We start from the raw sequence: 16657 nt of genomic DNA, 5'->3' as shown, positions 1-16657 counted from the left end.
TTTAATTGCCGATATCTTGAAAAGCATTGTAATAATTTCTTCCATTCAACATGATCCAAATATATTCACTACTAAATCTCTGGCTATTTGTTCCCTCAGAGCAGACAAATTGATTGTCATCCCACAAAATAACTGAGAGCTGCAGTTGATTACTTCGTAATGGGTGAAGAGAGATTAATCGTTATCTCCAGTAATTCAAATTTGTGATTTTGTAATTGTCTTGTTATTTAAACTGTCTGATGTTCACATTAGAACTTAAAATTGTGAAGCCCATATCAACACACCACGGGATTATTGACCTTTTAACTTCAAGGGAAATGTATATCTAGCAGTTTTCAGATAATACCTTATGATATATAATGAAGCAGTAACTTTTTTGGGTCTATCATGAATTAATTGCTGGCATGCATAATTATGCACATTAAAAAGATAAAAATACATTACAATTTTCTTAATTTGTATCTGAACTAATGTGATATTTTATTTGCAGATACTGGATGCTACATTTGATGATGTTATGACATTAGCTGTCACGCGAATGCCACAATTGCTGGAGCCTATTATAAGACAAACTATACGCAACCATTTGAATCTTAATAATTACCAGCAGCTGGCTAGGTATCCTGGGGCAGTGTTAATCATTAGGAGAACTGAAGATGAAGTAATTTGTACAGAGTAAGTTATTTCAAGTGTTTTCTTGATTTTTATACTATCTTCAATATTGTTGTGTTCTTCTTCATGTTTGAAACTTGTCTTCTAATTTTGCATGTGTACAAACCTGTCAATATTTATTACTGTTCAGATGTCGAAGAGTCTCTCAGTCTATGCAAAAACCCCATGGTGATACTACGTTATACTGCAAAAATAAAATACATTGCAAGTAAATGATCAGATGAGGTTACCCTTTCATACTGGATTACTACCCTTTGAAGGAACAAATGGCCACAACAATGCATTTGTACAGCTAGTCATTGAGATACAGCAGTTGACAGAAGTATTCATGGGATTGTAGACTGATTTGGTGAAAATGTCTGTTTCACATATTGGAGACAGCCAGCCAACTCGCATTTAGTGTTGTGTTTCTACTTGTTGATATGGGAAGAGATGTACTCAAATTTGAAACATTGACTATGAGCAGTTGGAATTACAATTTAGGGAACAGTCTAAACACTTTCCATAGAAGGTGCTGGAAGACACTGCAGTATAGTGTGCTGCCATACTACTTAGTTGAACTGCTGTAATTTATAGAGTCAGCTGCGTTATTCACTATATGCAGTAACAGAAGATCTGTGGAATTGCTGAACTGAGTATCACTATCTTTCCTGATTATGTCACCCAACGAATTGGTCTCCAGAACATCTTTGTTAATGGAATGTCTTGTGTTGCTCAACAAATAGCAGATCTTGTTTAAACCCCCCAGCTTCTTAAGTACTATAATGAAAGATTCATATGGCAGCCAATGTAATGTAAAAGGGTGGTTTCATAAGCATAGTGAAAAAGCAAGAAGAAATGTTTATGAAACAAAAAACACTCCTTGACATAGTCTCTGTTTACGGACGTGAACTTGGTACAGCAATTCTACAGCTTCTTCATCCCATTGGAAAAATAGGTTCTGTTAGGCTCTGCAAAATACTCGTAGATTGTAATTATCCTTTCCTCATTTGACGAAAAATTTTTCCCAGCAAGCCAAAGTTTCAAGTTAGGGAACAGGAAGAAATCACTTGTGGCTAAGTCTGATGAGTAGGGAGGATGAGGAACTACTTCAAAGCTCAGTTCATGCACTTTTGCCATTGTTATCATTGATGTGTGGAATGATGCATCATCCTGGTGAAAGAGCATTTCCCAATGCAAGTTTCAAATGATCCAGCAATGAAACCTAATGGTTCTGCCTTTTTCCAAAATCTATGAGGATTATTCCTCGGGAATCCCAAAAAACAGTGGCCATCACATTACCAGCTGATAAAATGATCATTGCCTTCTTTGTTGCACTTTCACCAGCCTTTGTCCACTGTTCTGACTGCTGTTTTGACTCTGTTGTGTAATGGTGGTTCCAGGTTTCATTATCAATCACAGATTGGTACAAAAAGTATTGCGGATTGCGATTAAACATTGCCAGACATGAGTTGAAAAGTTGTGCTGGATGTGCTTTTGGTCAACTGTGAGTAATCACAGCACCCATCTCACACACAGCTTCTCCGTAGTCAATTCTCCTTGCAGGATATTATGCAGCCGAGATGCCTACAGTCTCGACAATCTTACAAAATTTTATTCAACTCTCTTGCATTACTGTATCATGGATTTTTGTAGTGACCTCACCTGGATGGCCAGAGCATTCTTTGTCTCATTTCTTGTTCAACCACCTTTTAATTCATTAATCCAAAAGTAAATGGTCTTCTATGTTGGTCCAGAATCCACATGAACTTCATCAAATGAAACACACCTTGTAAAGCAGTGGAATGGTGAATGATGTTCAACACTGCACTGCTTTACAAACTGTGTTTAACTGGCATGAATACTCATGTGGCCGTCCTAATGAATGTTATTGCCTAGTTTATTGGATGATTTGATAATGAGCATAGCTTTGCACTTGTCATCAAGTAATAAAGAAAATTAATATTGCAACTTCGATGGTTCTGTGCAGTTTATTGTATAATTTAGCAAACCATATTGGTGGTGATGTCATGCCTTCCAGAATACTGAAAACTAGTAAATACATTTCAACATACGGTCAGTAAGGGTAACTTTTTATCAGTTTCAAATGGCTGCTGCTTCACCTACTTTCATTATTTTGTACTATAAGTAACAGTATTATTACCTCTGTGATTTCTAGTTAGTATTTGAATTGTATTTCTAACTTCCTTCAAGCTCTTTAGGCTTGTGATTAGCCTTTAGTTACAATGACTGTGAACAGAGCTTCTTCTGACTGTGATTTAAGTTGAACAATGCCAGGTCGATACAAATATCTTGAAATATCGAACTAAGCCTCCAGTATTGAGTCACCACTGTTTTGTTTTTGCTTCTTATTAATATATGATTTCCTTCTGGCACCCAGAGTGTTAGATGCAGGAAAAATTCTTTTTTTAAGACTGATCTAAAGGTGCCCAGAATGCCATTGTTACTCCATACCAGCATTGGAATTGAACTTTTACTCTGATAAGGCATAGTTAGTATACATTTTCACTTTTCCAAGCCCTCAGTAATTATTGATGTTACATTTTCCATTGTGATGTATAATTAGTGTCCATTATATTAAAAAAATAGTGAAAAGTGGTACATAGTTACTCCGATTGACTTTACTGTTTTACTTTTTTTCTTGAACTGTTTGTCACTATATTTTCTGCTATATTTAAGAATTGATTGTTAGTTGTATTTGCTACCTGTGACTCATCATTTATATCCCTTTCTTTTAAGCCAATAGTGATGTTATCGTGTTTTTAGCCAGTTGTCTTTGGATTCACTACTTTCCATAAAGCCCTAAGTCTGTTGTCAGAATTACAGATGTCTGGTGTAATGAGCATGTTTCTTGATTTTTTAAATAATTTTGAGTAGTTTTTGTCATATTAACCCTTGCAGGATCTTTACCTGTTCTTGTGAGAAGATACAGTTCCCATTTTCTTTTGAAAGATGTTTTAATCCCTCTAGTGATTGATGGTTTTTACTTGGCTGTTTAATGTCCTTTCTGATTAGCTTGTGTAAAAAAACTATTTTCCAATAATGACATGAATTGTCATGGGTTGGATTAAATTTTGTCAGCATTTGCTGTATTGTAAATTTCATCCAGATCATCTCTTCTAAGCTGTTTTTTAATTTGTTCTGGAGCCAATAATTATTCAGATCCATTTCTACTGAGGATCATTCACACTGTAAGGCACTATCTCATTTATCTTAACTACCTGTGCGTAATGATTCTCAACACCACTGCCACTATTATTGATTTCACTCATCTTTTCAGTGGTAAGGAGATTAAATTAGGGCAATTCTCCTGTATGTTTTTCTTTGTAAAGCTTTTGTTTCACTATCCTCAGTTTCAGTTACTGTCTGTTTCTGTACACAGCTTTGGTGCCATTAACAGCCTTTACATACAACTAGAATTTATTTGGATTTTGTGAAAGATCATTTGACAGTATTCTGCTACGCTAGTCATTGAATAAGTCACGCATTGCTCTCTTCACAGCCAAATGTGTTTCATTGAGCATCTCTCAATCTATAGCCCTATGCTTTGTGTTACACCTATTATGCAGTGATCTCTATTTCTTTAGAATTTCTTTACAGTGACTATATACCATGGAGGGCCCCTCCAATTATGTACTGTTCTACTGGTTAAATATCTGTTCACTGCATGCTCAGTTATTCTTTTAAACTTGAGCTATAGCTTCTCTCTGCCATGTGCTGAAAGTTTCAAGTTCCTCATCAAGATGTGACATTACTGATTTTTTATGTAGTTACTGAACATATATGTCTTTCTGCTTGTTTTAGTTGTCCTTTGTACTTTTGTAATAATTGTTGCCACAATCACACCATGGTCACTGATATCAATATATATGTGAACATCCTCAAAGAGGTCAGATTTATTTGTTGCCATTAGCTCCAATATATTTTCTTCATCATTGGGGTTCCGAACTATCTGTTCTAGGTAGTTTTCAGTGAAAGCATTTAGTTATGTTACACAGGATGTCTTGTCACGTCCACCACTAAAATAATTGTAATTTCCCCAGTTGATTGTTAGATGATTAAAGTCTCCACCAATGATTGCAGTATGATCGAGGAACATACATACAAGTGAACTGAATTTTTCTCTGAAGTTTTAAGTTACATCAGGAAAAGAGTCTGGTGAGCTATAGGATGATTCAATTATCATTCTATGCCCACACATGATTCTGAGTCTTGCCCAAACAATCTGACATACAGCTTCAGTTACTATCTCAGTAGATTTGAGTTCTTGTCTACTGCGACAAATACACTACCTCCATTTATTTCCCATATGTCTCTCCTTTCAATATACACTTAATTTCCCCAAAAATCTCATTAAATAAAGAGGCATCAGACTGTAGCTATTTCTGTTGATTATATAGAATTGACAATAACAGCCATTAATATCTAAAGTGTAGACTGTGCCTATTTATAAAACTGCATTACATTTTATGACTGTTGGATACACAAAGATTTTCTCTTGTGTCTCTGTCACGTGTGTGTACTGTGAGGCAATGCTTTAATAATCACAGTCAAGTTAAATTTGAGCAGGCACCAATTTTAGTATCATCTTTAATGTTGCAGAGACTAATTTGTGATATTTTGGACTTTTGAAATTATAAATTTTATACTGTGATCTGAATTACATAGTTTCGCCATTGGATGTAATGGCTTTGCAGTTATCTTTCATACTGAGCCACTGTTCATATGAAAATTTCCATAGATTTAGCAAAATGACCCATAGTTACCTGGGAGATGTTGCCTAAGATCGGGCTGGAGATGAAATTATGATGTATGTTTATAAACTAATAGTTAAAATTCTGTCCATCAGTTTTGGTGATTTTGAAAGAATCTGTGCTCAGTGGTGACAGTTGTTAAACCTTGAATTTTGCTATAGATTGGACAGACAAAAATTACACCTATAGCCAAATGTTTAACAATCAATTCATTTGTATGATACATAATATTTTTCTAAAAAAGAAGTTGTCTTAAATTAATGCATGTTTTGCACTTGTTGTCTTTTCAGGGACATGAATCTTGCCTCAAATAGAGGTAATCACCTGTTACTGAAATTATTGAAACACAGGTATCCATTGATTGTAGACAATGAAACAGTACCAACTTTAATTGAATGGCTTAGTGCTGACAGTACTCAGCAATGTAAGTAATATTTGTTGTTTATTTATTTTCTTTTATATTTTGCTTCATGTGGCAAATGTTTTTAAAGAGTTTTTCAACTAGAATCCATACTGAATTTCAAATATGCACTAAAAATGCCATATTTGTTATATTTTGTAAGTGGCAAAGATCACGAGAAACATCATTACCATCACCAGAAACCAAAATTCTCTGTAGATCAGACTAACTGATGGCGCTTTGTTTGGTACTTGTCTCTGTATCTCAAGCAACTTGATGCAAGACTGAACTGGAACAAGAATGAGTGTGGATTATTTGTACACTGAACTTTGAGAGTCAAACATATAAAAGACTGATAAAAAGAGAAGAAAAACAGACAAGATTAAATAAACTCAGATTATTACACTAAAAAATGGAGAGGAAACAGAAATGAAGGTGTGAATTTTGAGCTGCGAATTATAGAGTGCAATTAAATATTCAAAGCTTTGGTTAGGACACAAATATGCATTATTACCATTAACCTAGGTGCCTGAAGACATCAAAATCATATATTAGTGATAAAGTGAATATATTTAATAAAAATTCTTGTGCATGATATCGGCATAACTAGCATTTTGTGTGTGTGTGTGTGTGTGTGTGTGTGTGTGTGTGTGTGTGTGTGGAGGGAGTCACATGAGAAAACCGTGAAATTATGTGGTAGAATTGCTGGGTGGAAATCCCATTCAGGAGGAAGTATTCCCAAAACTACTGATAAACACCTATCACATAAGTTGGTGAACAGAAGTCATGAATCCAGGTCACAGGAATATATTAGCTGTTAAATACACCGTACTGTGTGTTGTTGGTTTTTCAGTGTGCACAATGCAACCATATTATGAATCTTTAATGATACTTGTATCCTGGTGTATGATGATTGGTCTATAAGACCAAAAATATCGTTTTTCGATGATTACATATCACAGACAGGTCAGACATACGAGGGCAGTTCAATAAGTAATGCAACACATTTTTTTTTCTGAAACAGGGGTTGTTTTATTCAGCATTGAAATACACCAGGTTATTCCCCAATCTTTTAGCTACACAACACTATTTTTCAACGTAATCTCCATTCAATGCTACGGCCTTACGCCACCTTGAAATGAGGGCCTGTATGCCTGCACGGTACCATTCCACTGGTCGATGTCGGAGCCAACGTCGTACTGCATCAATAACTTCTTCATCCTCCGCGTAGTGCCTCCCACGGATTGCGTCCTTCATTGGGCCAAACATATGGAAATCCGACGGTGCGAGAACGGGGCTGTAGGGTGCATGAGGAAGAACAGTCCACTGAAGTTTTGTGAGCTCCTCTCGGGTGCGAAGACTTGTGTGAGGTCTTGCGTTGTCATGAAGAAGGAGAAGTTCGTTCAGATTTTTGTGCCTACGAACACGCTGAAGTCGTTTCTTCAATTTCTGAAGAGTAGGACAATACACTTCACTTCAGAGTTGATCGTTTGACCATGGGGAAGGACATCGAACAGAATAACCCCTTCAGCATCCCAGAAGACTGTAACCATGACTTTACCGGCTGAGGGTATGGCTTTAAACTTTTTCTTGGTAGGGGAGTGGGTGTGGCGCCACTCCATTGATTGCCGTTTTGTTTCAGGTTCGAAGTGATGAACCCATGTTTCATCGCCTGTAACAATCTTTGACAAGAAATTGTCACCCTCAGCCACATGACGAGCAAGCAATTCCGCACAGATGGTTCTCCTTTGCTCTTTATGGTGTTCGGTTAGACAAAGAGGGACCCAGCGGGAACAAACATTTGAATATCCCAACTGGTGAACAATTGTGACAGCACTACCAACAGAGATGTCAAGTTGAGCACTGAGTTGTTTGATGGTGATCCGTCGATCATCTCGAACGAGTGTGTTCGCACGCTCCGCCATTGCAGGAGTCACAGCTGTGCACGGCCGGCCCGCACGCGAGAGATCAGACTGTCTTGCTTGACCTTGCGGCGATGATGACACACGCTTTGCCCAACGACTCACCGTGCTTTTGTCCACTGCCAGATCACCGTAGACATTCTGCAAGCGCCTATGAATATCTGAGATGCCCTGGTTTTCCGCCAAAAGAAACTCGATCACTGCCCGTTGTTTGCAACGCACATCAGTTACAGACGCCATTTTAACAGTTCCGTACAGCGCTGCCACCTGTCGGAAGTCAATGAAACTATACGAGACGAAGCGGGAATGTTTGAAAATATTCCACAAGAAATTTCCGGTTTTTTCAACCAAAATTGGCCGAGAAAAAAAAATGTGTTGCATTACTTATTGAACTGCCCTCGTATATTAACATTTCAACGTGCACTTGAGAATGACTTTAAAGCCAAAATCATGATTATGTAAAATAAGTAAACAATTAACAGTCAGATGGTAGAAATTTCTTTGAAAAAATTGTATATAACTGTGGTCTCCGATCCAGGAAAGAATACCGTATCTACTCGAATCTAAGCCACACTTTTTTTCCAGTTTTTGTAATCCAAAAAACCGCCTGCGGCTTAGAATCGAGTGCAAAGTAAGCGGAAGTTCTGAAAAATGTTGGTAGGTGCCGCCACAACTAACTTCTGCCGTCAAATATATGTAGCGCTACATAGGCATGCTTTGCAGGCACAAAGATAAATCCTGGCGCCAAAACCTCTGCGTCAGTAAATAAATAAATAAAAAAGGTGGAAGACGAACTTTTTTTCTCTGCCCCGAGTTTCGACCACTGCATTTTCACACATTATCCAATGAAGTAAATACAAATTCCGTATGTCTTCAAATATAGCAGCATTTCAATGTACTACGAAAATCTGACTGGCAAGACTGTTTGGGATGTTTGTCAATATGGCCAACTATACATCCTGAATTTTTCCCTACCTGTGAGAAGAGATGGTTGCTAATAGGAACTTTTATGAATTGTGAATCACATACAGTATTCTCTTCACCGTAAGAATAATACGAATATAAACATTTTGCCATGTATTCTTTCGTGTTTGCTGCTATCTCATTTAAATCCTGTCTGCCTAATAAACTACGAAACTAGAGTGAGGCAACAGCAAACGCGGAAGAATATACATATTATGTCATGTTTATATTCGTATTATTCTTATGCCTAATAGTGATACAGTCAGAAATGAAGCACAGCAGTTGACTAGATTTTTAAATCTAAGATGACTCTAATTTCTGCGCAGAATGTAAAGTACTAAAGAGGCGTCTGCAAAGATTTTCAAACGGAGAAAAATTTTCACTTAACTCTTGTTCAGAACATCTTCTATCATACGCAGTCTATTATTTGGTTCTTGTTGATCATTATCAAAGAAAGCAGCAGCATAAGTAACAACAAATAGCAGTCTCCTGCCATTGTCTCGGTAATGAGACGATTACTCTCTCTCTCTCTCTCTCTCTCTTTTTTAAGCGGCAGTAGTGCGCACAAAAGCAAGCCATGCCACGAGCGGTGACAGGCTGTAAACACTCATTATCAGAATGCGACAAACAATGCATGACACAGTACATTAATGCATTTTCAGCTTAGAGTGACGTAAACACCTAATAACAAAGAGAACGGCACTTATCAGATCAAAGAAAAATAAGCAATCAATTCAAACCAGATGAAGCACGTGAAAAAGGAAGGGTACCCGTATAAATACGGACGGAGCGCCTGAAGCATAGCAATGGTTACCTGGTAAAGCTTAACTGCAAAGCTTACGACTCGAACCAAGCTACTGTAGCTGTATCATAATTCATTCGACCTAAAATGTTTCTCATATTACAATGGACCAACTTTGTTTCAATTTGGAGGTGCGGCCTAAAACTTTTCTCTCCCCTCGAATTTAGAGTCCCAAATTTCAGGTGCGGCTTAGATTCGAGTGCGGCTTAGATTTGAGTAAATACGGTATGCAAAAGTACCTGTAACTATTCCAGCAATTATGTTATATGTGAGAATGTATGATGAATTTCTTAAATTGTGGAGCATTAGACTCTGTTCAGAACTTAACATTTTGAGGACAATCCACTTAAAAAAATTTGGGTGCAGAAGACTAGCCATTTATATCATTGTGTAAAGTTTTACTGGGTAACACACAATAAAAAAAATCAAGCTTTATGGTTAGTTTTTGGAATTTTAGTTATTTCATAGATTACAAATTATGCAGCAATGATGGATAATTGGCTTTTCCATGGGAAAGTTGAAGAGCCCGCCAGGACATATATTCAGCTAAGTCACCACAAAATGTTTGGTGCACAGGAGTGAAATTTATAATCGTGCATCTCAGAAAAATTCAGCTGCTGCAATTTAAGCTGTGCTCTTAGCATCCTGCTTAAAGTTTTTGATGACCTGTATTATATGTGAAAGCTCAGCCTTTTTTGTAGATGCACTGTATGTATATTAAATTAAACCATAAAGTTTTCCTATTTGTGTGTTTACGCTGATTAACAGTGATGTTGCTATTGACAGACTAAATCATGTATCCAATGCTCTGAATATCTGCCGTCATTGGCTGGCAAGATCACATGACGTGCTATGATTAACTGACAAAAGCACATTGTGCAGCCCAGTCCCGATTTCAGTGCTTCAGGAGCTACTCTGCTGTATTTGGCAGAATTCTTATTTATACTAAGGAAAGAAAAGGATGCAGTGTAAATTTTGCTGCACATTAAAGATCTTTTCAAAATGCATTGTTCCTTGCTGGGTTTCATGTCCTAAAGTGCCAGGAAGTTCTTCCTGTTGTATAAACCCTTTTACCATTCTAAGGATTGAGAAGCTTGACACTCTGAGGGAAAGTATATTGCCATTTAACACAAAAAAAGCAACTTTCACGTGGGTAAAAGTGCATTTTCAGTTGGAAAGAAATGTGTTTTTAACTGGGAAATGAGTGGGGGGTGGGGGGGGGGGGGGTGGGGAGAATCAAGGAATTTTTTTCTTGTCTGCAGGATTTAGAATAAATATGACCCAGTGATGAAATAAGCATCCCAATGTATGGTTTTTCTGACATCTAAATATTTAGTTCATAATACAGCAGTAGCATGTGGTAAAGGATGTTTTGTACAGTCTTAATTGTTCCATTTCCTGTCATACTTTTTAAAGGAATAGGGCAAAGAATGAATCTGCATGTCCACTTACACATTTAAAGCTCAGTATCTGATAGTGTTGACCCTTCTGATAAACATGTCATGTACTTAACAGAACATTTTTACAGTCTCTCTGACTCAGGTTTTCTAAATTTTGCTGCATAAATGAGAAACTAATCAGTTTTCTTTCACCCATTCTCATGCAAATCACTGAGTTGACAGTGTGCACAATTCCACCCCTCGCAGTACATATGAATCTCTTTGATGTTGTCTTTTCCTCTTTTGGTTATTCCAAATACTTAATACGAACACAGTAGAGTTTTCTATATCGTTGACTTTTCAGGTGGAGTAAACTTTCTTAAAAAGAAAAAGTCCGTGACCATAATCTTTCATTTTGATTATATTTGGTTGATTTTACATTTACCTTCAACTTAATGTAGTTTTGCCAGGTTACTGTCAAGTATCTGACTGGTGTGACAGAGTTAAAGCCATAAGATTAGTGCAATACCTCAGTAATGTTGAATTTTCTCTCACGTATTATTTACGGAACTAAATCTTGACTTGGGCAAAGCCTCTCATGTCTGTGCAAACCTAATACAATTAGGATGTAGCAGGTTCCCAAAGGGTTGCATCAAATATCTGGACGACGAGGGTTCATCAATAGTAACACATACAAACAAAGAGCTCCATAACATTTAGCACACATAGTGAGAAAATGTTAAAACTATATTGGCAGAACAGATTTTGTTATACAGAAAATATTTAGCATAAGAAGGGTGTGAAAGTGCACCTGAAAAGCTATCCCCATTTATACTCAGAAAATGGTCAAACTAATAGCTGAAATCTAGAATGAGATTTTCACTCTGCAGCAGAATGCGCGCTGATATGAAACTTCCTGGCAGATTAAAACTGTGTGCCAGACCGAGACTTGAACTCGGGATCTTTGCCTTTCGCGGGCAAGTGCTCCACAAACAGAGCTACCCAAGCACAACTCATGAACTGTCCAGTACCTCGTCACCTATCTTCCAAACTTCACAGAAGCTCTTCTGCGAACCTTGCAGAACTGGCACTCCTGGAAGGAAGTTTTAATAGCTGAAATATTTAAAACTGTAATAAAGCTGTAAAATGACACTTTAACCCTTGCGCTACCAAGCCATTTTCAGTATCATATTACCAAAAGGGGGGGTTACTTCGTGCCTACCAGAAAAAAATTTAAAAAATAAATAAAATTTGTTAAATGTTCTTGAATTACGTTAATAACATCTTCTGAAAGATCCATTGATGCATAATCAGCATCCAGAACCGGAATATTACTTTGAAAATTGTTTTCAAAAATGCATTTTATATCTTTCACTTTAAGTTTATGAAGTTCAATTATCTTGAGAAAAATTAGTAGTAATTATTGTTATAGTACTATTGAAGTACACTTTAATTGAAAAATATTACAAAAACTTGAGGTAATATACAAATAGCTTAGGTACATAACATAGATTTGTGAGAAGTTTTTTTTTTTCACCACTTTCTTTGGAATCTGCTTAACCCTTGGAACGTGCAACAGTTTTTTTGTTGTGTTTACCACATGTGCGTGTCTTACAATTGTTGCAGATTATCATTGTTCTGTTCACTTTGTTGTACCTTTCTGCTTATGAACTGCTTTCACTAACACACAAATGACATCTACCTTTACCTCTATGAGCTTCATTTGCATCGAAGTTCTGCTTGATTTTCTGTCCAAGGATACCCTCCATACTTGAAACTACAGGCTTTGGCAGTCCTGCAATATTTGTTGCCCTTTCTCCAATGTATGGTTTCGTAAGCTGTAGTCCCAGTTTTTGAAGAGAAAGTCGTCGCTTATTAGGTTTTTTCCTCTTAGTCGAATATTTCCTCACCATTTGATCTGTCATGTCAATGTCACCTTCAGTTTCATTATAATATAAATTTATAACTGTTTTCTTCTTACAAGGGAACCTCCCCATCGCACCCCGCTCAGATTTAGTTGTAAGTTGGCGCAGTGGATAGGCCTTGAAAAACTGAACACGGATCAATCGAGAAAACAGGAAGTAGTTGTGTGGAACTATGAAAAAAATAAGCAAAATATACAAACTGAGTAGTCCATGCGCAAGATAGGCAACATCAAGGAGAGCGAGGGTTCAGGAGCGCTGTGGTCCCGTGGCTAGCGTGAGCAGCTGCGGAATGAGAGGTCCTTGGTTCAAGTCTTCCCTCCTGTGAAAAGTTTACTTTTTTTATTTTCGCAAAGTTATGATCTGTCCGTTCGTTCATTGACATCTCTGTTTACTGTAATAAGTTTAGTGTCTCTGTTTTGCGACCGCACCGCAAAACCGTGCGATTAGTAGACGAAAGGACGTGCCTTTCCAATGGGAATCGAAAACATTTGATCGCAAGGTCATAGGTCAACCGATTCCTTCACAGGAAAACACGTCTGATATGTTCTATACGACACTGGTGACGGCATGTGCGTCACATGACTTGTACACTTGGCGAATGGGTAAAAAGATTCTTCTACCTTGCCCGATTTAGGTTTTCTTGTTGATGTGATAATCACTCCCAAAAAAGCGATGAAAACATAAGAGTTTTTCAGATAATAATTGTCTGAAAGTAAAAAATTAAAATTTTCACTCGAGGGAAGATTTGAACCAAGGACCTCTGGTTCTACAGTTGCTCACGCAAACCACGAGACCACGGCGCTCCTGAGCTGAACCTATCATTGATGTTGCCTATCTGCGCTTGGACTACTCAGTTTGTGTATTTTGCTTATTTTTTTTCATCGTTCCACACAACTTCTTCCTGTTTCCTCGATTGATCTGTGTTCAGTTTTTCAAGGCCTATCCACTGTGCCAACTTATAACTAAATCTGAGGGGGGTGCGATAGGGAGGTTCCCTTGTTAGTGTCAGTAGGTGGACCAGTTGCTGCATCATAATGTTGATATGATAGAAATAGCAGATTTCTTTTGGGTTTTTCATGGGCCATATAAAAAAAACAGTTGTGATTTGAATATTTCCAGTACTAGTATCACTGAAAGCAAATTTACTAGAATATAATTCTTGTCTTGAGATATCTTTCAGTTCTTGAGGTATATGTTTCCTATTAGCTTGTAATGTTCCCATGAGAGTTAGCTTATGATTCCTCCATAGATCTTCGGCCAAATCAGTTGAAGTGTGTAATATCTGTCTGTGGTGACATTTCGCCCTGAGTTATGTATAGGAACCACCAGGTGTTCGACCACAGGTGCAACGGAATTTGATTGTTGTGTACCATCATTTCTTTTCCCAGCATAATACTCCATACTGATAACATATCTGGTTTTAATGTCTGTAAGCATGCACGTAAGTATACTGTGTTTACCAGGTTTTTCTAATTCATGAAGACCTTGAAGGGACACCTGCCATGGAACAATGACAACATTTCATCAATAACAGTGTGCATCCTAACAGAATAATATTTTGGAAGTAATTCTTTCATTTTATCAAAAACTTTTGGTATTGCGGCGAACTTATCACATTTGCTGTGATCGCTTCGCAAATCTGTTATCAAATCTTACTATTTTAGTAAGCTGCTGGGATCTGGTTCAGCTCATGGTAGTAGTATAAACAAACCTTCTTGAAGAGTAAGACCATAAATCTGTAACAGATGACTTACTGTTATTTTTCTTCCCCATAATAATAAGTAGCCCTATATATGCCAAGAACTCAAGTCTGTCTGTCTTGGGTATTTTCTGCCTCTATGAGTTTTCATTGGTATGCTTTATTATGAAGTTGACAATTTCTGGAGACAAAAACCTTTCAAATGATTCTCTTATTATTCCTACTTTACCTTCGTCTCTTATTCCTTCTCTTTCGGTCACTGTTTTGTGCTACTCGCCTTCTAATGTGAGGAGGTATGGAACTATAAATTTTTCCAGTGCTTGTAATATACTTGTTACTAACCTCGCGAGCTGTTTCTTCATCAGTTTCAGGTCCCCAGAGTTCATCTTCAGTGTCTGTAGGTACTTCATCACTGTCCACATCCTTGCCCACAACATATTCCTCTTCAGGGTCACTCACTACATCATCAGTTTCATCAGATTCAATTTGAGAATATGTAGATTCTTCCAAAATCTGTGATATTTCTCTGTCAGTAAATGATTGTTGATACATTTTCAATCACAGTTGTGTCTAACACTGGTCTAAGTGCCACTGAACAGGAAACTATAAGGAACCAAAGGGAAGTGAATGACTGTTGAGACTATTGTTGCTATCAACCCAGAGAAATACAATGTCCATGTGATCTAAGGTCACGTAAAGCTATTATTTGTGGAGTAAGACGACCGTTGTGGGAAGTTGCATCTACTACCAAGGGGAGAAAACTTTATGGCCACCTCCCTTAAACTTAAATTTTCCAGTTAAGCTTAAACAAAAAATGTAAAACAATAAAAGAATCTGGAATAAGAGTTTATTAAAGACAATAAATATTTTTTTACAAAATTTTTAAAAATAAAGTACCCGAGTTGATTTCAATATTTTCAAAAGGTGGGCATAAAGTACTCACCCCCCCCCCCTTCCCCCTTGGTATTTCGAGGGTTAATCTCAGAAACAGCAATATATGTGATAATATATTGCCATCTGTGCCAAAATCATTCTTTCAACTAGTCATATATGGGAGTTTTCTGAGTAGGCTTGTGGTTTTCTGAGCGGGATTGTATTTTCTTTGAGAAATGTAAGAGAAGAGTGTCTGATGGATTGTAACATTTCATACATTCTAATGAGTTGCATTTCGCGTAAGTGTTTTGTAGTAAATTCAGCCTTATTTTTAGAAAGAAGATTCAGCACCCGTCAAATATCTGTATACTGGTACTTGTAGTATAAGTATGTGATACATTCAGTGCTTGAGTCTCCATTAAAAACACCATGATTGTTGCATAGTTCTAGAAAATTTAATTTCCGTGGAATCCTTGATGATTGAGTCCCTGTAATTTGAAACATGACTATATATATATAGGTATATGCTCAGCCAAGATCTTGTTATTATTAACAAATCAGTGTTCAACTGCTACTAAATTATTTTGTTCTTAATGAGCTGCTGGTTCTAGATGTAGCTCTTGCAAAAGGTCCCAGTGAATAGACCTATACATCTATTCATTCACAAGGAATATTATAAATACCCTGAACTCTGAGTACGTAACTATATTTAACAGGGAAAACAAGACTGACTGTTTTCCCAGGTATCAAGATACGTTTTTAATCCTTCAGCCCTCTGATCCAGCCTATATTCCTTTGCATTAACCACAGAATGAAAAGAGTGTTACATGCTAATCCTGTTGTGTCGATTGTGTGGATTCACATTTGCATTATCCAGAGAGTTTATTTTGTGGCCAAGTCCGTCTTTGTCCAATATTCTTTAGGTCTATGTATGGTTCACCACAGATCTATTTTGCAGAAGGTGATGTAAATTGTCCCTGCTGTGACACCAGTCAATATTGGTCAACATCTGACACACAGGCTTCTTCTCAATTGGGAAGTCTATTGAGATCAGCTTTTCTTCCCTTCCAGTCCTGCTGTAAATTTTGTGTTGAGATACACACTCAATGGACTGTTGTCATGCATCAATACCTTGAAGTGATACTGAATTTCTCACCTGCATGATGGAAGGAGGAAAATGGGCAGAAAGGTGGCTGTTTCTGGGGGTATATGCTCCAGGACAACCGGAAAATCCGGGAGAAAACCCGGAAATTTTTCCATCTGGGAGA

At 37.2% G+C, this 16657-nt stretch overlaps 1 protein-coding gene across 1 annotated transcript in view; it reads left to right on the top strand.

Moving 5' to 3' along the window:
- LOC126259822 (phosphatidylserine lipase ABHD16A) overlaps window positions 1-16657 on the top strand; it is a 172274-nt gene that overhangs the window by 103255 nt on the left and 52362 nt on the right. The window contains exons 9-10 of the mRNA XM_049956864.1: window positions 491-675; window positions 5717-5850. Of these exons, the coding sequence (XP_049812821.1) occupies window positions 491-675; window positions 5717-5850 (319 nt within the window). The remainder of the gene's footprint in view (window positions 1-490; window positions 676-5716; window positions 5851-16657) is intronic.

Source organism: Schistocerca nitens, chromosome 5, assembly GCF_023898315.1.
Source record: "Schistocerca nitens isolate TAMUIC-IGC-003100 chromosome 5, iqSchNite1.1, whole genome shotgun sequence".
Taxonomy (NCBI): Eukaryota; Metazoa; Arthropoda; class Insecta; order Orthoptera; family Acrididae; genus Schistocerca; species Schistocerca nitens.
Note: the sequence above shows the minus strand (reverse complement) of the source record. Positions and strands in the feature narration are given on the sequence as shown.